The sequence below is a fragment of the Drosophila erecta genome, unplaced genomic scaffold (genome assembly GCF_003286155.1).
Source record: "Drosophila erecta strain 14021-0224.00,06,07 unplaced genomic scaffold, DereRS2 tig00000092-arrow-pilon, whole genome shotgun sequence".
Classification (NCBI taxonomy): domain Eukaryota; kingdom Metazoa; phylum Arthropoda; class Insecta; order Diptera; family Drosophilidae; genus Drosophila; species Drosophila erecta.
This window is the reverse complement of record NW_020825207.1, coordinates 13,349,869-13,374,001: the sequence shown is the minus strand read 5'-3', so window position 1 is coordinate 13,374,001 and position 24,133 is coordinate 13,349,869. Positions and strand designations below refer to the sequence as shown.

Sequence of the window (24,133 nt, the reverse complement as noted above, 5' to 3'; positions counted from 1 at the left end):
GCGGGACACACCCATGTCTTTCAATGGATAAAGTGTGCCGGCTCCGAAACCGGCAAACCGAAAACATATACAAGTATATACACTTTTTATGTTGAAAATGTTTCAGTTGCGAAGGCAACTGTGGCCGATAACACAGGTCTAACTGCCAAATGCTCAACTTAACACAAAACACTGAACACATTGTGACCAAGACAGCATAAATAAAAGTCAAACAATAAAAACCCTAACCAAACCAAGGATAAATAACTGAATACTAATTAAATTATCTATTACCTGAATTGTTAAATCTGTGAACATAAATATCTTGTCATAGACTTGTCTTAAGTTTAAAACCAAAATACATACATTTTGCACTTCAATTTGCACAGCTGAAGCCAATTGACCCAGAGAACCAAACACCCTCAATATTCATATGGTTTTCACACATATGCTGGCGTTAATTAAATTTCCCAAGTATTCAATTATCGCGCAACGGAAGAGATCTTACGTAATCTTCCACTCAATCGAGCGCAGACCAGACAGCTGTCCCATCGCCTCAAGTGCGAGATGTAAGAACGGCAGGCAATAAGGTCGCTCGCAAATGAGTTCATTCAGTTTTAATAATGCAACAAGTCACTCAGTCAGTCAGTGGAGCACATGGCCAGATTCAATAATGATGATGATCATGTGGAACGATTTTTTTAAGCTACGAAAAAGACCACTATGGGAGGGGTGGGGCGACAACAATAAATATAAAAAAAAAGTTAGAAAAACCAAGGGCAGTAAAATAGCGACATGTGTAAATAACAATAACTTGTAACCAGTCGATTTTAGTGGCAAATAACAATCTGTACATCCATTCGGTGAATTAGTTGAAACCTAGCCTAGATTCTAAATCACTGGAGCGGTTTACTGCCTATTTTACAAATGTATAATAACAAGGGCAGGCAAAGTTTATATTGATTTGACCTCTGCAATGGTTTTATTATTAATTACATTATAATTTTACATGATACTGTTGTATAAAATTGACGATGTGGATCACTAGGACGACGCACACACCGTGAAAATATATACGTTTTGGTCTGCGAAACATTGTCAATAAGAACTCGCAATGTTTCCAAGTTCCGCAGTAGAAGGTTTCGCACCAGACCATCCCCAGGTTTTCCAACTAACGCACCACAAATGAGTAAGAGGACTGTGCTGCTCCGACGCCAGTTGCTATATTTCACTTTGGACGCGCTCGCTTCACAAGCAGTCGTGGCCGAGTGGTTAAGGCGTCTGACTCGAAATCAGATTCCCTCTGGGAGCGTAGGTTCGAATCCTACCGGCTGCGATAGAAGTTTCTTTTTTTTACTTTTGAAACTAGTATATTTTTACGAAAAGGGAAGGATCGTATATTATTATTATTAATGGTTTATATATTGCACAAATGCGTAGAAAAAATATATTATTCAGTGAACTTTTCATTCATATGTATATATTTTAAATTATTTGATTTGTTTCTGTTACATGAATATTTTGCCACACCAAAACTGTTCGGTGTTCGGCTGCCCGGCTTTCAGCTGTTTCCGTGGTGTAGCGGTTATCACATCTGCCTAACACGCAGAAGGCCCCCGGTTCGATCCCGGGCGGAAACATGTTGTACTTTTTTATTTTTGTTATTTTTTATTTAATTTATTTTACTTTAAAATTGTTTTATTTAAATACGACATCCAAATAAAAAATTATAAAGTATTAAAGTCTCGTGCTTTAAAAGACTTTCGATGAAAATCAGACTAACAGGGGTAGAAGGACATATTTGATTTTAAAGACATCGTTGCAACTATAATCGCGTCAAACGAAAAAATTATTTCATGTAGTTTCCGCTCGTTCCATATTGTGCCGACAATATATGCATGAAACGCAGTATTATGACTTGGGCTAGACAAGTTTCAACTGTTTCCGTGGTGTAGCGGTTATCACATCTGCCTAACACGCAGAAGGCCCCCGGTTCGATCCCGGGCGGAAACATGTCGACTTTTTTTTGTTACCGAAAGATAAATTTATTTTTTCTCTTGCCTACGGTTCAACTTTTAAATGTAATTAGAACCGTTTAAATAAAGATAAGCTAAATGTCACGCTGTCTGTCATCAGTGAAATGTCTTCATCGTGGTTCTTAGCTTTTTTTTTTCTTACATTTAAGCATTCTGCCGTCCGTGCGTGGAATATCTTAATAAGGTGGTAGCAGATCTTCTAGCCTTCTTCTTAACATGCCCCTCGCTAATTTTGTTTGTTTTGCTAACAAGCTGCCAGTTTGTCTGGCTCGTACCCGTACGTTCTTCTTTCCTCCTCTGTTGTCTTCTCTACTCAATTTAATTTATTTTTTACTTTACTTTAGTTCTCAGAGTCCAGAGATCCACTACTAAACGTCTACCGAAAGTCGCGTGTGAGTCGCGTGTCTTGAATTACAAAATCCACACATAAATCTCATCAAAACTGGCGCCAACGCCCATTGTATGATCAAAAAAAGAAGGCTTGTGAAAAGTGCATAAATAAAACAATTGCTGCTTCTGGTGGAAGAAAAACAAAAGTGAAATGACAACAACAAGTGGTCAAGTTGAACGAAAGAAAAATGATTTGTTTGCTTTGCTTTCGGGCTTCTGCTTTTCATCTGCCCTTGATACAGGAAAAAGTCCCTTTCTGTAAAGTCCAACCATGTGTATTTCTTGCGCTGCTTTGGTGTCTTTGACTCACTTGGCCAAAGGCCAGAAAAAAGCTTGCCCAATTTTCGTCTTTTTGATATACATAAATTTAGTCTGTAAAAGTGCCAAATAAACTTGAAATCTGCATAGTTGTTGTGGTTGTTTGACGTGCATGGTGGATAATTAATTAATATTGCTAGTGAATGGTGAAATATGAATGACAATACTCTTGGCACAGAAAATATTAATTTAGATTTACTTTTGTCAAAATATAGTATAGCATTGAAATCAAACTAATTATCTTTAAGTTGCTTGTTATTGTATTTGCTCATCATACAAGTTAAGTCCTTAAAACAATCTTGTTTGTTAAGTATGACATCATCCAGGACATTGTCGCACCCAAAACCTTTCCCCACCACAACCCAAATAAAACTTCATCCCTCTTGGAATATGACGTCACTTCCTGTCATTAACTCAAAACGGAACGCAAACATAAACAGCCGAGGCACAAGCACCACCACCTCCCACCCAAGTGCGCCCACTCCAAGGATATTTTTACGAGCCGCGTGGAAGCATTTCCCGGCCGGCAAACCGTATTTGGTGGCGCCACCATTCCGGCATTTTGTGGCGCCGCCAACCATCAAAATTGCATGGCAACACGACGGTAATGAAAATGCCGGCCACAAAAATAAAAAGCCGAACAAAAAAAAGGAAATCAACACAGTAAGGACAAAAATGAAAGCCCAATCAGAACTTGGGCGTGTCGCGGGACAGGTATTTCCAGAAGGAATCGCGCCTCATTTCACTTGTCGCAAGAATTGAGGTGGATGATTGGTGGTTGAACTCTGGTGACCCCGACACGCGATCGGAGCTGCGTGTTTTCGGTTAGTTTGAGTTTCCCGGATAATCGATGGAAAGCCCAACGACACACACATGTCCTTAGCGACAGTAACTTAATCTTGATACGAAGGCATATTTGCACCATTAAATGGGGTTTTAATTGCACTCCCGCGTACAGCCTACAACATCCGGTTCGTTTGGCAATTATTGAAGGGTTGAAGACTATCGACAGGACCTCATATGATGATTATTACGGGTTGCTGAACCTTTGGCCGCAATTACTGAGACCTTTTTAAAGGGGTTTTTATTTTCTGAACTATACATATTTACATTGTTGAAACGGACACACGATTTTCGCTGCAACATAGTTTTATTACTTCAACCAAAGGTTTATATCTTAGGAGTTTTCAAAAAGATATATAAATAAACATCTACATAGGGCGTAAAAATAAATATGATTTATATTCGCAATTAACTCACAGCTAAAATTGGGAATCCCCATTAAATTTCTAATTAAAAGCAAGCGAACATTATTTCCAACTTCTTTTGCTGTATATTTTTCTTATTAGCTTTGCGGTGATTGTTAAACGAAACTAATAGGAAACTTTTTACCCCGATTGCCAAAATGGAAAAAGAAATCAAAACCGAAGTTGGTGTTCAGTTTGGTTCAATGACCCATTTATGAAAGTGCTAGAAGAAGGCAAAACAATCCAATCTTCTTTGCCGTCTGTCTGTTTATTGCTCCATTTATTCGCCACTGAAAGTCAGTGTACCATGCCCGAAGGTTAAATCAGAATTTATACATAGTGCATACACTATATATGACACTATATATACACTATATATAGATATGATAAATGTATATATAGCATTACGCACATACTCAAATGGTCGTAAATGAAACAGTCGGTATAAAAAGGGCCAAGCAGACTCAACGCTTAAGTGGCTTTTAATTCAATTTCAAGCGAAGCAGAAAGAGAGCATAAAGAATGTATGATGTACCAGTACCAAAAAGTTCAGTAAAACAAAGGTCATCCTTAATTGAATTAGAGGTGAAGTTATGCGTGGCATGTAAAGAGATCTGAGCATTGACCAAAGAGGGAGCATTGCTGCCAATTCAACATTTTCCTGTGAAATGTGGCTTTTTAATTACCAGGACATACGTAACAGAAAAAAATCCCCAAAGTAGTAGTGAATGAATATACAATGCAGTGTTATTGCAAAAAATAACAAACGCACTTTTTCACCTTTTTTATTTGCAATTTTATTTTTATAAGATTTTTATCCGGTTAAAAAGTCTTGCAACTTGAAAAAGGTCGGCAACACTGTCGAAGTAAAAGAAACAGAAGATTTGCTTTTCAATTACTCGCCACCAACATGTGTACCTACATTTATCAGTGTGTCATATAATCAGTTGTAACTTTCTCAATCAGCTTATCGCACTTAACGGTAAGGAGCCTCGCCCCCATGACATCATCTTTAGTTGGTGATTATAAAATTGTAAATACTAAATCTATGCAAAAGTTGGGAATAATCTCCGCTTGAGTGCGGTACAAATCATTTATTTCTCTTTGACGGTCACGGCCTCGATTAGTTCTCAATTAGTTCGGCACACAATACAAAAAAAAAAAAAAAAAAAAAAAAAAAAAAAAAAAAGAATAAAAACCCGGAATATAATTAAATATCGCTCAAGTGTAGCGTAAGCGAAAAGTTCAAAGTTGAGAGAGGTGTGGCTTCCTCGTCTCTCTAAAATGAATTCAAACCTCTCCTCAGCAAACAAGAGTCAATAAAAGCGAACGAGAGCCTCAATCACAAATATTGCGAAAACCAAAAGCAAATATGTACCGGCAGATAAAATGTGAAATAAGTCAAGAGAGGGATGGATCTCGAGTCTGTTTGCTCCGTTCTGTTATTGTTTGTTTTCTAAGCACTTGCCTTATGGGCGTGCACAAGAGTAAAACTCACCTTAAAATTGAATTTGTTGCGTGGTTATAATACTTTTATATTGATCTGCCTGCAAGAAAGCATGAAAAGGTAATTAAATTAGTAAAATTCGAGTTGAGTTCAATAGAACACTATATAAAGCGGATTACTTTCATTAGGTTTTTATATTGTTAGTTTGAACACGAAATCTCAACAAGAAATCATCAAGACTATTTACAGAATTGAAAGTAATATTTTATAAAAATGTTTTACAACAAAATAACAACTTGTGCAAAATCTGTTAGTAAAGAAGTAAGTACTTAATGGGCTTTCCATGACAAAGTACATATTCTATAACAAATTCTCTTGGCCGATTTTAATGTTTTTCATCGCAAACAGAGAGTTTATTGAGATGCTGTGTCTGCTGCTCGGCGGTCAGCGCCTCTTTTCGATGATGTCATGTGAATATTTTTAGTTCGCGCACGTTATAATATTTTCGTACTACTCGTTATTTTATATTGCGCTTTGCCCAGACCCACACACACACGGATAGTAAACAATACAAGCACATGAGACTCTCCCAGCAAACAAAATAAAATAATTGAATTATCGAGGGGTAGGCAGAAACCAAAACTGGAATTCTTCGCCAGAGGAAAATAGCTACATGGAAAAGCCAGAAAAATTTGCATACAAATTACTGCATTACGAGCTGATAAGCATATGGGTATGGCCGAATAACAATTCAATTTAATTTAATAACACCTTTCTTCGATGCGCCCAGGTGATCTTGCACATTTCACTTGCCACGCACAATTGCAGACTGAAATTGGCCAATAAATACTCTCTAAATGTTTATGCGTGAAAGCCCAGACACGAAACTGCATTGGTAATGCAGTTTAGGCGCTTCTGGTGTTGATTTACAAACTCCGAGGATATAAACGATTATGTAAGCCGCCTCTTTCGTGCGCTATACAATCGCTTTTTTGAACCTCCCCCTTTTATTTTTGTATTATTTCCTCTTTTTTTTTTGCATTATGAATTCATTTATGCGGCAACACGTTTGCGCTTATTGTTGCTCCAGCTCAGCTCAGCTCATTGTTATATGATGATGATTATGATGATGGTCTTTTTATAGAGCTTTATTGTGTTGCCCTCGCGTTTGGCAATGCTTCAATGCAGAGATTGCGTTCGAAAAACCAGATTTTTATTGACATTTGTGTCCACTACGAAAGTGGGTTAGCCAGGCATTTAAAAGAGGAAAATCCTCTGACTGGGTATTTAGAATTAAAAGTTGACGGAAGAGCAGCAATTGCATCGCCATTTATTGTATTATGGTCAGCCACTTGTCACGTTTGCACAGCCACAAATGAAAATTACACTTAATTCCATAGTATTTACATTAATTACAACAAATTGTGGTAATTTCACAATACGCTAAAAAAAAAAAAAAGAACAACATAAGAACTGGTTCCCATTTCCCACGCCCACACAACCGGAGAGAACGAAATTAGCCTAAATTCCAATTTAAATTTAGTTCAGTCGGATCAGACCACCATAATAACAGGCTTTCAATCACTTTCGGTCGACAGAGAGGGGTATGTACACAATAAAAGAGAGGAGAGAAGATACAATTCAATTGAAGTTCAAGCGCAGCGCAGAAGAAATGCAAGCAAGAAATGTTAAAGAAGGCAAGAAATGCAGACACACAGCTCCATCATCATCATCTTCCCATCTTAACAGAAATTGTCTACATTTTTCTCCGCTTCGCTCCCCAACTTTTCGATATAATTATCCACATTGTTTTGCTTTCCTTCTGCGGGTCGCCAGCTTTTAAAGCTGAAATAACAACAGCAAACAGTGACAAACACAGTCGACTGCACTTCAAGGCAAGGTTTGAATATGGAGATCTTTATCTCCTACAAATTAGGTGAATTAAAATATTTTTTAGAGTTCCAAAAGCATTGAAAAATATTCGATGATTTTCTGTTAAAGATACATAAAAGCCTCTGTAACTTAATGTGAGTTATTTTTTTAGCTTCGATACTAAGACTAACCGCATGTATGATAATTATTTTTTTCTTACTGAATGAAGATTTTTTCAAGCAAAAATTTCTAGCAAACCCTATAAAGGGTGTAAAAGCTTCGACATGCTGACAACTCTTTTTCTCTTTTCTTCCAAGATTTATGTTGTGTTGCGGCAGTTTGTTGTTCCCTGATGCGGCCGTGCTGCTTCTGCAACTGTACATTTGTTATTGCTTGTCGCTGTGCATGCTGCTGTCTCTGTCTATCTCTTTAGCTGGGTTTCCGTGCCTGGTTTATTGTTGTTCTTGCTGTTTTATTGATGAGCTGCAGTTGTTTAGCCAGCAGCAACATCTCTCTTTTTTTAATCTTGCTTATGTGTCTCTGTTTTGAAGCTTGGCACGTACGCCTCTTTTATTTATTTATGTGTGAGGGTTTTCAGGCTGGCCATCTCCCTCCCTCCCTTTGCCCGTCTCACTCTGTTGCATCTTCACGTCAATTGGCTTTGGGGCAGAAACAGAGTAGAATTTATTTTTCGGTTTTCATGGAGCCATAAATTTTAAGCACTCGCTTTTGGACAAATTTGTTTTTCGTCTTAGCCGGAGTTGCCAGACTCGCAGGGGAACTCCACTGCAGCCACATTAATCAAAATTATGCAGCTTAATCCTAACCATTTTCAAATCAATTAATCACTAGTGATGTGACGTCAGTGGGAAATTTGATAAGCACTCGCTTGAGTAAACAATTTTCAGTTCCCAAATCAAAAGTCATTAGACTGTTGGACCCATCAAATGCATTTGCATTGACGGACACGCCTCAATGAAGGTTAGAAAGTTGGTATTTTTGTCTACTTGAAGTGCGTTTCTTATCGCTTTTCTTTTTTGTTTTATTTGTTATTGTTTCGGGGGCTCACAACTTCGAATTTCCGTCTCATTTCCATTCCACAACATTTTTTGTTGGTTAGTTTCCTCAACAATTGTTTACAGTTTTAACTATGCACTTCCTCCAGAGAGAATAAAATGCACACAAAGAAAAAACGAGTCAATTCGACTTTATTTTAGTAACAGTTGAAATCGCAGCTAAATAGAATTGTCAAAATCGTATGACTTAGTACTTTTCTTTACTCTATGTTGGTTATCATATTTTTATGTCTCACTTTTTTTTAGCGAAAGCAACTGTTTTTATATTATTTTTTCTAGTTTTTTTTTAACTGAGTCCCTGCTTTACCTTTTCAGTATTTGTACTGCAAATGGAATTCAATATAAATAATGCCTCAACGATTTTCGGAAATTCTCTAAATGCAACTTGCGGTGTGCAAAAAAAAACCTCAATTGAAACCCTCAACCAACGAGTCACGTCTAATTTGCGAATTGAAAACGGACAACAGAGCAAGAGGAACAAGTGAAAACCATGATAAGGGGTGATAAAGGGGGAGGCATCATACGCAATGAAGCCCACTGTCCATGTATTTGTATGAGTAAATTCGAATTAGCAACAAAAGCCAGCAAACAAAAAGAGCACATTTTCATTTTTTCCCCCTTTTTTTATAAGCAATGTGTGCGAAATGACGTCATGTATCGCACAATAGGTAGCTAAGGCAAATGGAATGCTCGATTTTGATAGGATGAGAATATAGAATAGGAAGTAAGGTAAAATAAATTGAAGAAAGTGTAAAATAGGTAGGTAGTTAGTTGCTGGCAAAGAAAACACCTATAGCTTTTAATTGTAATGTTGTCGTGCTATTGTAATGTGTACATGTAGGTACTTGCAACGAAACAGCTATCTAACAAGAAAACGTAACCAGCGCGAAGGTTCTGATAAGATTGCGGTAGAACACCCATACAGTCCGACTTCTATGACTTGCACCATTCAAAATACATAAGTAGTCTATGTATAAGGCAAAGTAAGATATAAGAGTTTGATAGGGAAGAGTTCTAATATAAATTATATTAGAAATTAAGGAAAAATCTTTGGAAAATTGGTTGACTAAATTCTTGAATCGTAATGCTTCATTATAACATAGCACATTGAATTGCATTGTAGTATGAATCTAAGGTTATCAATGGCTATTTGTGAAATATTACAATAGATTGCAAATATATCAAAATGAGCCCTGAATAGCAAAAAAAAATTTGAAAACCGAAGCGACTGAATGGCAAGAACTCACTTCGGCAACTATAAAGTCTCTTTTGCAGGCATTGGGTTGCACGGACAAATGGAATAAACAAGTTTTCAATATTTACAAATCTGTTTATCACTTGTTGCTGCTTTTCGCTATTTACTTCGCTGAAAGACGAGAGACCAAGGAGGAAAAGTGGGTCACAAAACTTGCCCACAGATGCGCGCCAGCAGGAGGATTTATTGCCCAAGTGCATTAGACGCACAGCTAGATATTTGCAAGTGGCATTCGCAACAAATTGCCAAATGAATAAAATCATCGACGAAAATCGGAAAGATTTTTTTAATCCGACAAGCGTATAGAAAGTCAGAGATAGAAAGAAGCATGAATCATAAGGAAAGGAAAAGCACACGCACACACAATCACACCCACCCGAAAAAAGAGAAAGAGAGAAGAAAAGTGGCTAGAATATGAAGCTCAAACAGTGGCGTCTGAATGGGGGTCTATAGGGTGTGCCCCCAAAAACTAATACTAGAATATCCCAAGAAAATTGCAATATTATATTTTTATTATCTAAAAAGCACATATGTACATAACCCCTAAATAATAAACTGTCTATCGAGCATAACAACAAAATAGACACTACACAATCACACACACACCGTGTTGCGTGAGCTTGACCAAACCCAAAAAAAAAACAACACTTATTAGAGAAGCACAAAAGATGGCGTCACCGGCCAAATTGCCGCTCGTCGTTATAACGGTTAAAACGAATGCAGGACACGATGGGGTATTTACTATTTAACGGGATTATAACACATTATCCGGTAAATGCAGGAATACTCACCGTTACTTGTAGTATTCTTTTAAAATCGTTGATCCTCCAGTGGCCGCAAGCACAGGCACAGGTCACAAATACAACGGTCACACTCACTGTATGTGTTAGAGGAGAAACGCACGCGTTTTTTACATATGTATTCTCGCTCTCGCACCTCGGTTTTTGATTTTCAGCCGCTAATTCGTACAAACACACATACGCCACAGAGGGAGACTATCGGTAAAAGGGGGAGGGAGAGGATAGAAAATGTTTAATAGATTTTACTTTTTATTGCCTCGAGTGCAATATATTTAAAATAAATAATTTTTTGTTGCTTTGGGCTTCTTGCACTACACCGAATAACTGGTAATATATTATTTCAAAATGGCCGCTGCTAACGGCACTTAGCACTATTAATTCATTAAATTAAATTTTAGTTGCACCGCAGCAAATAATATTTATTCAAATTGAATTGCCTACGAGAACTTAATCCAAAATCGTACGGACACGTCCGACGGGCAGAGCACGAATGAAGCGCAAAAGAGAACTGCGCACGGACAGAGACGGAGAATTCTCGGCTTCAGTGTTAGGCAACGTCAAGTGGAGATGTTGAAAACAACTAAACTGAAGTAACTTCCAGACAAACTGGCTTCCAAACGGGGTTAACTAAATTTGGTAAACAATTAAAAAAGCATCACTTTGCCTTGCAAATCACTCAAATTGCGCAAAAATGTGTTCAAGAGAATACGAAAAGAGAGCGAAGGAAAGTGGGAGAGAGAAAGAGAGTTTCATCCTGCAACGCCCAAATATACACGCTTGTGTGTGTGTGTGCGAGAGAGAGAGAGTGTGGGAAGGAATGAATATTTGGAGCAAAGCGCAGGGGAAAATAGCGGTGCAAGTCCTTTTTGCCACCTTGACCACAAACAAAAAACGCCTTTTTGGGCGCTCTCTTCGCACTTTTAGGTATTCTTCGCACAATAACTATGTCAATTAAGCCGCACACGTCGATTATGTCATATTATTTATACGAATACACTTTCGCACACAAGCGTCGCGCCATATACACACATTCGTGTCCGTGCGTGTGTGTGTATCAACGGCGTCGCATTCTCGTCACCGGCAATGCCGTGAAAAAATCGATGGACAATATGCTGTACGGGTTTATTCGCCTTTTTTTTTCTCATTTCGTTTAATAAAGTATATCAATAATTTTAGAAGCCCACTAATTTGTTGATGGGTTCAATGAAACCACTGCTTACAATTTGTAAATGCTGAATTTCACGAAATTTCGCCCGCGTGATGTGTTTCGTTTTCGATATTTCGTACTACGGATTTCGTAGAGATGGGCAAACCTAAGGGAATATATATATATATCGATATTATATCGATATTTTCTTGTACCAATATTAAAGATTTTATCGATGTATTTATATAGAAAAAGGGATAGGGTAGAAATAGAAATACCGGCGAAATGCTTCGATAAAAATACCAAAACATTCGATAGCAGTCAGGTGTTAGGCTACAGATATAAATATTTGTAGTGAGTAAATATCTCCGTCTGGTGAAGGTACGCAGTTCCGTTACTTTATTGTTGTGTTGTGATTTTGGGGAGTGAAAGTGCGTGATTCAATTCGGAAAACGTTCTCTCGGCCAATCAAGGTCCATTGGGGCAATGGGAAACCATTTAATATTAGAAATGTGAAGTGCCTATGGCGAATCCTCTATTCTTTACGAAAAATGTGGTGGTCACGGGAATGAGCCAGGCCTGGAGAATGCATTAATTACCAAACCTGTTTGGGTTTCGCCGTGGAATTACCAATGTTCGCCAATACAATAACAGATGGGGCCAAACTAGCATATTGTGCCCCAATTAAAGGCCAATTTACGAATGTCACACAAATATACCCTATATGTGCAGTACTTTGGTCAATGTCAATATCCCGGCTTAATATGGATCAGAAACGAAGCCCAATCTCCCGAACGGCGCACACCCTTTGAGTCACTAGAGAATCTCATGCTTCTGAATGATGTCACACAGTATAGCATATATAAGATTATATATGTATAAATACAGCATTGTATATGTAGAAACATTTGAATTATATTTGGGTGCGAACCGAGAAATTCTTGTCTCCAAAGTATAATTTCCGTTTGCGTGAATTAAAGTAATTTCATTTAGCCAGACTTCCAGTCACACTGGGAATACTAACGCTTTTGTAATGCTCGTTAAACCATATTTATATCTCTGGGTGTGCTTTTAATGCCACCGCGAGGAAAAACAAGTAAATATGGGCGATATAAATATTTGACGTTGCTAACTAGACATCAAATGTTTGAACAATAAATATATATTAATGGGTTTTTAATCTTAGGCGGCACCTTGCATTGCTAACTGACATTAAACTATGTATGTATATTTGCAGATAACTGCACGATGGACGACTTGAGGGGATTCTTGAGGCAAGCGGGACAGGAGTTCCTCAATGCAGCTGGAGAGGCTGCCATGGGAGCGGCCAAGGATGTGGTCGGATCGGTGATCAACGAGATCTTCATCAAGAAGGAGGCCGACACCAAAAGGGTTCTGCCCAGCATCAAGAATATGAGAGTTGTAAGTTGACCCACCGGGCATTCATCACTTATGTAGTTAGTTACATGGACTATACTAAAAAACGAACATTGAAAACAATCCATTAATCTACATATGCATGTTAACAAATACATATACATTCCACTCATTAGCAACCATTGCAATCTCAAAGTAGTAGTACCTTGTACTATGGGAACGTAAGTACCTACTCCCGTCATCCTTATGGCATTGGCATAATTCCCTTCCAAGGATAATGCGCTGCCAAAGTGTCGTACTGTGTTGTCCTTGTGTTGTTTTTCTTTCGCATGTAAAGTGTAAAACGCATCATCGTTTCTACAACTCAACTCCATTACACAACTTTGTCGTGTACATACAAAATACCATTACTCAAGTACTTCAATTTAGTTAGATTTATATCACTAATAGCACGTATTTTTTAGCTGGGAGAGAAGAGCTCCAACCTGGGACCCTATTCGGAGGTGCAGGACTATGAGACCATATTGAACAGCTGCCTGGCCAGCGGTTCCCTTTTCGAAGACCCACTTTTCCCGGCTTCGAACGAGTCCCTTCAGTTTTCCCGACGTCCAGATCGTCACATCGAATGGCTGCGACCTCATGTAAGTTTTTGATACGATCGTATTGCCTGTTATTAAAGGTATAATTGCTTTTTCTCTAAAGGAAATCGCCGAGAATCCCCAGTTCTTTGTTGAGGGCTACTCACGATTTGATGTTCAGCAAGGCGAGCTTGGTGACTGGTAAGAATAAAATCTATCTTTGCACAACTTGTATAACAATTTCAAATAAATTCGAACCCATTACAGTTGGCTCTTGGCAGCCACCGCCAATTTAACTCAGGAATCCAATCTTTTCTTCCGGGTAATTCCAGCGGAACAAAGTTTCGAGGAGAATTATGCTGGCATCTTCCACTTCCGCTTTTGGCAGTATGGTAAGTTATTTATTAAACTGCACTCTTCATCCTTTTCCTACAATTTTATTTTTAATGTTTCCAGGTAAATGGGTTGATGTCATCATTGATGACCGTTTGCCCACGTATAATGGTGAGCTGATGTACATGCACTCCACGGAGAAGAATGAGTTCTGGAGCGCGCTGCTGGAGAAGGCTTATGCCAAGTAGGACTACATTATTTCACAACTTTTCGGCCCACTTATGTATTTATGTGTTTTCTAGACTTCATGGATCCTACGAGGCACTGAAGGGAGGCAGCACTTGCGAGGCTATGGAGGACTTTACAGGCGGCGTATCCGAGTGGTACGATTTGAAAGAAGCTCCCGGCAATCTATTCACCATTCTGCAAAAAGCAGCTGAACGCAATTCCATGATGGGCTGCTCGATTGAGCCAGATCCAAATGTCACAGAGGCGGAAACTCCTCAGGGCTTAATTCGTGGACACGCTTACTCCATAACCAAGGTTTGTAAGCAAACTTTTTATAATTATAACTTTTAATTGATATAACTTATGTCAACAGGTTTGCCTTATTGACATCGTAACGCCAAATCGTCAGGGAAAGATCCCCATGATAAGAATGCGCAATCCTTGGGGCAATGAGGCCGAGTGGAATGGACCATGGAGTGATAGCTCTCCGGAATGGCGCTATATACCCGAGGAACAGAAGGCGGAGATTGGACTAACATTCGACAGAGATGGAGAGTTCTGGATGTCCTTCCAAGATTTCCTTAACCACTTCGATCGCGTGGAGGTAGGACGATCAAAACTTATTGGTAAAATATACTATAACACATGATTTTATGCAGATCTGCAATTTGTCGCCGGACTCACTGACTGAGGACCAACAGAACAGTGGCAAGCGAAAGTGGGAGATGTCCATGTATGAGGGAGAATGGACACCCGGTGTTACAGCTGGTGGCTGCCGCAATTTCCTGGATACTTTCTGGCACAACCCCCAGTACATTATCACGCTGGTCGATCCCGATGAGGAAGACGAAGAGGGACAGTGCACCGTCATTGTGGCCTTAATGCAAAAGAACCGCAGATCGAAGCGCAATATGGGAATGGAATGCCTGACCATTGGTTTCGCAATCTACAGCCTTAACGATCGCGAACTGGAGAACCGTCCGCAGGGTCTGAACTTTTTCAGATACAAGTCTTCCGTGGGACGATCGCCGCACTTTATCAACACCCGCGAAGTACGTATACGGATATATTCAAGATATGCTTTCAATCCCTTAACATTTGCGTTTTTATTAGGTGTGTGCTCGCTTCAAATTGCCTCCTGGTCACTACCTTATTGTGCCTTCAACTTTCGATCCTAACGAGGAGGGAGAGTTCCTCATTCGAGTGTTCTCAGAAACTCAAAATAACATGGAGTGCGTACATGTAGACAATGATAATGAGTTTGTATATTAGAAATAATGAGGGGTTTCTATAACTAAAAGCTTCTAAAGTGCAATATGTGGTATGTGACTATAGTATTCTTTAATCTCTAGTGCTAGTAAATATTTAACTAGATTTGTTTTTTACCCTCTACACATTCCTAACAGATAAGTTGGTTATGCCCTTTTATCAGTCCTAATATATATTTACCCCTGAGATTAACGCCTGCAGTATTTCTGATGCTCAAAATATATTTCTTCTACATAAATTAAAAAGTAATGTCTGTCTGTCTGTTTCATTTTAAGAACTGATTAAGATTCATTTCCTTATTTTATCAGTAAAATCAGAAGGGTGGTAGCAACATAGTTAAATCTAATAACAAAGTTAAATTTTTCTGTTTACTTTTAACCCTCGTTTAAATTGTATTTTTGTCATGTAACAATATATTTATTAAAGTAAAAATAAAGGAAACTCCCACAACAAAATACATTTGCAAATGGGCCCACAAAATTTAGTTCATGTTGAATATCTGCTTATCAACACTCATTAGGCCATTAAAAATCCTTGTATTGTACATAGTATTGTATTCCATTTGTTTCTCTATAAACGAATTGTGTTCCATTCACTTCAATATCAATCATTTCGCTTCTCACTCCCATCTAGAGAGAATGATGATCATGTGGGTTATGGCGGCCATGCCGATCCGGTAAGTTAACTGTGGCTAATGGGATCGCATAATCATAACTCTCGCCTTAAAGATAACGCCCGGATTCCCAACACCCAAGCCCATTGATCCCCAAAAGGAGGGTTTGCGACGCTTGTTCGACAGCATTGCCGGCAAGGACATGGAGGTTGACTGGATGGAATTGAAACGCATTTTGGACCATTCGATGAGGGACGGTGAGGCTGGATATGAAATACGATCCAAATGGTGATTCAAAAAATGATTTCCTTTCAGATTTACCCAAACCAGTGGTTTTCAACCGCTTCTCCAATAACATGGCCTTCGAGACTCAGGCTGCTGGTCCTGGCGAAGATGGAGGTGGCGCTTGTGGACTTTTGTCCTTGATTTGCGGACCATTTTTGAAGGGCACGCCGTTCGAGGAGCAGTTGGGCATGAATGATCAGTCGAACAAGAGGCTGATAGGGGACAATCCGTCGGATGGGGGTCCTGTAACAGCAAATGGTAAGATGATACCATTTTTAAAATAAAATAAAATACAAGCAAGTCTTTACAGCAATTGTGGATGAGACACATGGCTTTTCCAAGGATGTTTGTCGCTCCATGGTTGCCATGTTAGATGCTGATAAGTCGGGCAAGCTGGGATTCGAAGAGTTCGAGACTTTGCTGTCGGAAATCGCCAAATGGAAGGCCATCTTTAAGGTCTATGATGTGGAGAATTCGGGCAGGGTATCTGGATTCCAGCTGCGGGAGGCTCTCAACTCTGCTGGCTATCATCTAAACAATCGAGTTCTTAATGTTTTGGGCCATCGATATGGCTCACGTGATGGCAAAATAGCCTTCGATGATTTCATCATGTGCGCTGTTAAAATCAAGACATATATTGGTAATGTTAATGGTCCTAATTTGAAGAAGTGCCAATTCTATTGTAAACGTTTTTCATAGATATATTCAAGGAGCACGACACCGAGAAGAATGAAACAGCCACCTTTACTTTGGAGGAGTGGATAGAGCGCACAATATATTCGTAAAGGGGCGGTTTTATATCTAAGCTAGCAATTCAACTCGAACAAACATTTACATGGAATCTCTTAATGGATATCTACAATATTTTCTTTATATAGTACAAAACGAACTACACTTCCGAAAAAGATTTCATCCAACTGTATAATCACGTCATTGTTTGCATGACGATAAGTGTTGTCACCGAATTTAATGACTTGTTGACCCAATAAAAAGATTTATTACATTTGCATTTGAAGACATAAAGTTGTAACTTGAGCCGATGTTAACTTATTAAAGAATTCCAGACCACATGTTTTCCGCGATGTTCTTTATTTATTGGGATGATTAGAATATGTTCTAGCAAACATTGGATGGAATGAACATCTAAAAAAAACGACGCTTTTTGTTTAGTTAATCTGTTTATTTTTTGTGATTGAACCTTGCACCAAATAATTAGCTTCGAGTAAAGCCTATAATGGTAAACTATAAATCACAATATAAATGTCTTAAAACACACCCGAAATTATGATGAATTTAATTTTTAGTTGTATTAGATTGAGTAGATTATCTATAAATTACTATTACTAGCCATCTTCATTCAAAAACGTGTCTTTGTTTCTTAAATTATTTTGACTACATGACGATGTGAGAATGCGGCCGGCCGAGTTGGGGTCTCGTCAAACTTTAGTGAGTAAGTATGTTCAAAGCTATGTATATTCCGTACGTAGATAAGCGAATTATCCGCTGAATAGTTCGACTGATATACATATTCTGATATATATATGCATATTAAGTATGTACAGTAGTTAGGTCGTTAGGTTAATATCTATCTCGCAAAGAAAAACACAAGCTTTTAGAATTACGCGTGGCCGTGCAAGGCGGACGTATTGCAGTACATATGTTCACCCGGGCTGCCGAGGGTCTCCTCCACAATTCGCAAGGGTTCATTTGTCGACCTCGTGGTGTCCAGGCCAAGGCTCATTCCTCTCTGCAGACTGCCACCGCCGCTTAAGTCGATGGTGGCTTTTGGGTTTTGTAACTGCAATTGCGAGTTGAAGCTATGGTGCAGATCATTGTCATATATTCCCGTGTTTTGAAGCAAATCTCCCGATGTGCTCGTCTTGATATATCCACCAAGGTCATTAACCGGCTCTGTGACAATAGAGCCAGAAGTTGACTCAAAACTTGATGAACAACTAGGTTCTTTTGTGGCGGATGGCGGGAATAGATGCTGATAACGTTGACGAATCGAATCGACGACATCAAACAGGTTTTTGGCGTCCATAGCCAGAACGTGGGCAGCAGACAGCATACTCCTTCAATCGAAATCAGAATCAGTATTCTTGAATATCAAAATTAGTTACGTTCGCGTTAGCACTTACTTGCGATATTCACAATCCAGCGTTGTGTCGCTATATTGCTGGGCCAATCGCATCGCTGAGACCAATTCATGCATGTCTTTTGAAAGTACTTGATGTGCCATTTGCACTTCCCTATAAACACATAGCGTGAAATGAAGCAACTTTATAAACAACAAACTCGCTTACTTGAGGGCCTGTGCTGGAAAAATTACAGATATTTTGTCCACCGATGTTAGCAAGTTTCTCAACTTGACGCCCACATTCTTTACCAGTTCCAAATAACCCTCGGTATTGGCCTTCTCCACGCCTTGTGACAGCGCCATTATTGATTTGACCACGAGTGTAGTGGCGCAATAAACTTCATCATCTGCGCGGTTTAGTGGTCGACTTGAAGCCGCACTGCCTAGGTTTCGTGCATTTGGGCCCATCTGTTCTTCAGCAGCTGTCAAGCTGGACAAATGATCTGCCGATGAGTGGTTTGACTTCAATGAAGAGAGATTAGCATTTGGTGTCATAGGTCGAGAACTGGAGTTCGAGCAGTCCGGTAAACTAGAAGGACCGGCTGACATGAAGTCAAGCTTAAACATTTGTGCCTGATGATCATTGATCGATCCTTGAGGTATTGAGCAGGATCTCTGCCGCTGAAAATGGTACGATGACAAAGATACTTTTTTAAGAGTGTTTCTTTGTTACTCACCAGCAATTCTTCCTGAATTAACCATTCGCTATCGCTGTTGCTATCCTTTTGCTGTTGTCGAAGTTTTTCGCCCAAAACATTGTGTATGCCCTGAAAATTAAAAGGATGAGTTACTCTCAGCTCAAAGGTTCCACGAATAACTGAACTAAAACTTAAACAAATCAAAGCTAACTTAAAAATGCTACTAATTATAAATATAGTTGTAATGCTGTTTAGTATAAAAGAAACAAAATCGCAGGGAAATAAAAAGGATATGCAAAGCTTGGCTGCCAACGTGTCCAATAGGCCAAACCTGATTTCCTATAGCTTCAGCTTGCAATGTGGCCAGGCAAGCAGCTCCTTCAGAAATGTTAGATCCAACTGTGATACTCTGTGGTCCCGAAGCCATCCACTGTCGCTCCATTTCTCTCTGATGTCTAAGACTTTCGTCCAAGTTGTGTGGGGATATAACTCCAAAGGAATCTATTGCGCCGCATACAGGAATATTCGGCTGTAATACCATGCAATCTGTGTTTTGAACTTGCCCCAGTTCAGTTGGGCGCACATTAACCATTGGGCTGAACTTGGGTTGCTGCCTGGCAGACACACAGGTCTTGAGTCCGATGCCCCCAAAGTCGTAAATCTCCTCGGGAAGAGCATCGCATTCCATAGAGGTTTTCATCTGTTGGCGATAGGCATGGAAGTAAGTGTTCCGCTCCATGCTCCTCGATCGCTCTGCAGTATTCGTGCAGTTTGGTGGCGGCTTTGTATTGTAGAAAATTAGATTTTGAGCTGACATCAATGACTGGTGGCGTTCCAGGCTGCCACCTTTTGAGTGCATGGCTTTTGCTGGTGGTGGTGGGTGCCTCTCTAGGCTTCCATATAGGCTATATCCGGATACCTTGGACACAGACGGGTTAGAAATGTTTTCGGCTGGCGGGTGTTCCTCTGTTTGGGGTGGACAAACGACGAAGCTACTCTTTGAAGGCAAACTACCCGTAAACATTCCTGCCTGGTGTGAATTAGGGGACTCATGGGGATTAGCAGATGCAGTAAGAGGGTTAGCCATTTGACTAGCGCTGCTATTAGCTGAAAATTGGAACCTAATCCTTTCGGATTCTGCGATGGGGTCAAGTTTTAACAAATCTGCTGCTGGAAGCTTAGTAGTCTTAAGCGAAACATTCGGATTGGTGTCATCTAATCCTACAGCTAGAGTATTAAATACCGATGCTGGTGTGGTGTACGCCGCTGGATTTATGATTCGTTTTTGGTTCTCCATCATCAGCTTGGCCAGCACCACGGGATTTTGTGCAATAATATAAGTCTGAGGTAGCCCCGTTGTTTCAGGCATTAAACCAGTAATGTCTGCAAAATAAATCATTAAAATATTTATGAAGGCTTAAATAAAAAGTAATAACTACCAGGATCGTGCATCACCCTCAAAGGTTTTGATGGCGGAATGTCGATGTCATCACTGCCGATCCAGGACATGGAAGCCACTTTTCGTTGCTCCCGCTTCAGTGTCTCTGATGAATTATTGCTGTCTTCACTAAGAATTTCCCTAAGAAATATAAAATATATTGTTTTATCAGGCATACACTTGATTTTAAGTTAACTTACTGCAGAGTTTCCTTGATCCGCTTGAAATTTGGTCGTTTAAGTGGCTCGTATGCCCAGCATTGGGACATTAACGAATACAACCTAGGCGGGCAGTTGGGAGGCAATTGCAGACGCTCCCCGTTTTCAAGCTTTAGTATAACATCGCTGTTCTTGACGCCTTGGAAAGGCTTTACACCGAGCATGAGTATTTCCCAGATACAGACACCTAATATAATTACAGGATAATCAATAGTACATTATTAACAACATATCTCACTTACCAAACATCCAAACATCACTAGCAGTGGTAAATCTTCTAAAATTTATTGACTCGGGGGACATCCATTTTATGGGAAGTGCAACTGTGGGTGTTGAGTGATAATACGACTGATCGGAAACCCAACGTGATAATCCAAAATCAGCCAACTGCAAGTTTAGAATCAACTTAGTAAATCTCAGTCATAGAGCAAATGTGCATTAAATATTACCTTAACACATGTGGGTGAGCTGACAAGTACATTACGCGCCGCAATATCTCGGTGAACAAACTTTTTGGATTCCAAATAACTGAGAGCAGTTGATAACTGATAGCAATACTTTAGTAGCGTACCGTGGCTTAATCTAATCGAAATGGACAACGATTGGGTTATTAAAATCGAATTAATTATTATGCTTCAGTATCACCTTTCGCTGTTTGTCTTTAAGTAGGCACGCAGTTCACCCAATTTGGCCAATTCCATGACTATCCAAATGGGCATTACGCTGCAAATGCCAATTAAGCGAATAATATGGGGATGATCGAATTTTTGCATTATATCTGAAAATTAAGTTGAGTCTTAGGAAAATTCGTTCAAATTAAACGTTATATGTAAGACTTACAGGCTTCGGCAAGAAAGTTTTCAGTTTTTTCGGGATCATCGTTAGCTTTACATGTCTTTATTGCCACTTGAATAACATCTGGCCTTGCATCGGCGTTTCTTTGGTCACTACTGCTATTTTTCCCATTTCCTGCTGAGTTCTTTCCCTTGCCCAATTTCGGAAGCGTATACGTGCCTACATATACATCACCAAACTGTCCCACACCAATTTTTGCGCTCGGCGTAATAAGGGCTCTGTCCAACTCATAATTCCGAACGGTGGGCGTAGAGTAGTCGCCCTCGCCCTCGCCCTCCAATAATCCAATCTCGGCATAATCATCGGTCAGAATCGGTTTTCCCTGACTTGAATTTGATTTATTCGACCCCAGCGTGGCATCATTGGGCAATGCTTTTGCGCTATCTTCATTCGACGCGTTTGTCTCTCGATGCCAAATTGTGAACTCTAGGTCTTTTGATAACAGCCTGCAGTAACCGTCAATTAGGTCGGCAATACTCTCAGCGGTCTGAAAATTACCAAAATAAGCGCTAAAATATGAAATAAAGATAATTCCAAACTGCAAACTCACATTAATACCATTGCACGTTATAACCAAATCTTCCACTTTGTTTAATGCTGATATTTTAATTTGGGTTTTAATCTTTTGGCAGTTGCAATTAAAGTTCTGAAGCTCTGGTTCTGTGGTATTCTCGCCAGACTTTAAAAGTTTTTCCTTTGGTAAAGTGCACGTTTTAATGGAGACCACGTCTTTAAACTGAGCCACGTTCTTCAAGCTGGCCTGAGGATGGGTCTGGTAAGAGATTCCTGGAAATACGGAATATGTTTTGATCAAGGTATTTTATTGCATACCTGTGAAATAATTACCAATGTGGGGACCGACGTGTAGAATTCCAGAAATATTCCACGACGAGCTCAGTGTTACCGCGAACTGCTCAAAGTTCGTTAAATAAATATTCTTCAGAAGATCAAAGAACCTGTAACAAGAAACGAAATATAATCGGGACACGTGACTTTAGACTTTAGGAATGCCCACCGCGTCAAGTACTCAATGTCATTGTAATTGTAGACCTTTTTGTAACCGACTTGGATCAGTTTCTTAAGATTCTTTGGCTTTGATGTGGCTATCACAGATTGAGGAAGAAAACTTTTAAATCCGATTTCCTTTTCAATGTAGTCAATGTGCTGCTTTTTGTCAGGTGCTTTCACGGTGATGTTCTTGAAATAATGACGAATACCCAGACAGCACAGTTGCACCGCCACTTCAGTGTCGATGGATGTGACATTGGCTTGGATAAAGTCCTCTTTCACCTGATTAAAGTAATAGAAGCATGTGGCCTTGTCCTCCTCGAAGAGCTCCTGAATATTATTTGGCACGTAGCGCACTCTAAGCTCCACACGCCAAACCCTGTTGTCGGTAATCCTTCGGCCGTGCTCCAATAGAACCTCATCCAACTCCGCCTGGTTGTTGGGGCAGTCAACGTTGGAGCAACCGGGCGTCAGGATATGCGAGAGGACCTTCTGCATCGAAGTGCTCCTGGCCAGCCAGATCACCTCCTTGGTGATCATGTTGAGCATGCGGCAGGCATACCGCTGGATGCTCGGCGTCCTTCCATCCGTGCCCAGATCCTCGACGGTGCGCCGGATCACATGGAAAACGGTCTCCTTCACATTAAACCGAACAGCCTTAAAGCTCTTGTTCGGCATATGCACGTGGATGAGGTACTCCTCGGAGTGTGCTGGCGAGCAAAATACGATACTATTTAGTTTTATGTGGGGCAGTGGGCAAGTGCATAACTCACTCTCATTTTTGGTGGGCGGCGGTTGACTGGTGGCTCCCGCGGTGTTCATGGTCCACAGTTACCGCACAGTGGGCGATTCCGGATAGAGGTTTCAACCTGAGATACCAGAAGCATATGTTACGGCGGATATCGATTGCATGACACAATAGCTAGCTAACTGGCGGACTTCTTGAGAATCTTCACAGGTGGAAGAGAAGAGAGACTTTCCCACCACCCAGTTGTGTTTTTTTTCGGTTTTGGTTTTTTTTTCGCTTTCGTCTGCTTTATGGTGTTGTGGAACCACACCTTACTGCCCTGAGAAACCCACTTGCACGCCCACTCTCTGCCGACACCAGAGTTACGGCCGTCGATCGGCGGCGGGCTATATAACCGAATTCTTTAATCTGGTCGGGAAAGCGAGAGATTCGTTATTGCCAAACTCTCGGTTTATGGAAATACGGTGTGTGGTAGTGGCCACACACATGCACATCCCCGTATGTGCATCTGTTTATACATACAGTCTGCGCCAGATGTGTGGGGTTGATATGGTTACTAAATGAATTGCACGGTGAACCTCGCGATGTTTTCACTTCAGCGCCACATTGTCGATTCAAGTTATGCAGAGTGTGCTTGCCCGCTGGCTTTTATCAGCCAGTAATGGTTATTTTTAAAAATATGATTACTTATTTCTCCGTATTAGCCAGTGTGACCGAATCCTTATGCTGATAATAGGCCAGCTGGGCTGTTCCCGATTTGGAACCGGTTCACTGGATCAGTTCACATCGTCTGTGGGGTTAGTTGCAAATAATTTGAAATTTTTGTAAATTTTAAATT

The 24,133-nt window shown here is 39.9% G+C and overlaps 3 protein-coding genes and 3 non-coding genes across 17 annotated transcripts in view; 4 read left to right on the top strand and 2 right to left on the bottom strand.

Annotated features, from left to right (window-relative positions):
- Positions 1-11,751, bottom strand: part of LOC6547424 (protein hu-li tai shao) — a 28,161-nt gene extending 16,410 nt beyond the window's left edge. For 5 of the 9 annotated variants that reach the window (XM_015156364.2, XM_015156359.2, XM_015156365.2 and 2 more), the window contains exons 1-3: positions 11,641-11,744; positions 10,412-10,615; positions 5,469-5,517 (exon numbers count right to left, since the gene is read on the bottom strand). The gene's annotated coding sequence lies outside the window, so the exon portion shown is untranslated. The other 4 variants (XM_026980198.1, XM_026980197.1, XM_015156363.2 and 1 more) reach the window with 4 other exon arrangements.
- Positions 1,234-1,315, top strand: Trnas-cga. Its single transcript has one exon. It is a non-coding gene; the product is annotated as a tRNA-Ser (tRNA).
- Positions 1,547-1,619, top strand: Trnav-aac. The gene has a single exon. It is a non-coding gene; the product is annotated as a tRNA-Val (tRNA).
- Positions 1,920-1,992, top strand: Trnav-aac. Its single transcript has one exon. It is a non-coding gene; the product is annotated as a tRNA-Val (tRNA).
- A 125-nt stretch (positions 11,752-11,876) lies between the features above and the next one.
- On the top strand, positions 11,877-17,320 carry LOC6547428 (calpain-A). Of its 2 annotated transcripts, none has more exons than XM_001974771.3 (15): positions 11,877-11,948; positions 12,805-12,989; positions 13,409-13,585; positions 13,647-13,723; positions 13,790-13,914; positions 13,979-14,099; positions 14,158-14,398; positions 14,457-14,687; positions 14,743-15,135; positions 15,197-15,315; positions 15,986-16,028; positions 16,081-16,222; positions 16,281-16,508; positions 16,561-16,890; positions 16,950-17,317. In XM_001974771.3, the coding sequence occupies exons 2-15, from the start codon at positions 12,816-12,818 to the stop codon at positions 17,033-17,035; spliced, it is 2,487 nt and encodes an 828-aa protein (XP_001974807.2). In that variant the 5' UTR covers positions 11,877-11,948; positions 12,805-12,815; the 3' UTR covers positions 17,036-17,317. The 2 variants fall into 2 exon arrangements, with proteins under 2 accessions (XP_001974807.2, XP_015012189.1); XM_015156703.2 differs by having other exon boundaries at positions 11,915-12,040; positions 16,950-17,320.
- Positions 17,321-17,661: 341 nt separating this feature from the next.
- On the bottom strand, positions 17,662-24,073 carry LOC6547429 (focal adhesion kinase 1). 3 transcript variants are annotated; one of them, XM_001974772.3, is made up of 16 exons: positions 23,983-24,073; positions 23,321-23,416; positions 22,555-23,257; positions 22,386-22,495; positions 22,090-22,325; positions 21,525-22,026; positions 21,330-21,462; positions 21,134-21,266; positions 20,927-21,071; positions 20,667-20,871; positions 20,468-20,607; positions 19,360-20,411; positions 19,068-19,157; positions 18,557-19,011; positions 18,392-18,502; positions 17,662-18,325 (listed from the first exon to the last, which is right to left on the bottom strand). In XM_001974772.3, the coding sequence occupies exons 2-16, from the start codon at positions 23,367-23,369 to the stop codon at positions 17,869-17,871; spliced, it is 4,521 nt and encodes a 1,506-aa protein (XP_001974808.2). In that variant the 5' UTR covers positions 23,370-23,416; positions 23,983-24,073; the 3' UTR covers positions 17,662-17,868. The 3 variants fall into 3 exon arrangements, with proteins under 3 accessions (XP_001974808.2, XP_015011839.1, XP_026836428.1); XM_015156353.2 differs by having other exon boundaries at positions 23,818-24,064; XM_026980627.1 differs by having other exon boundaries at positions 20,272-20,411; positions 23,818-24,061.
- Positions 24,074-24,133: the final 60 nt, after the last annotated feature.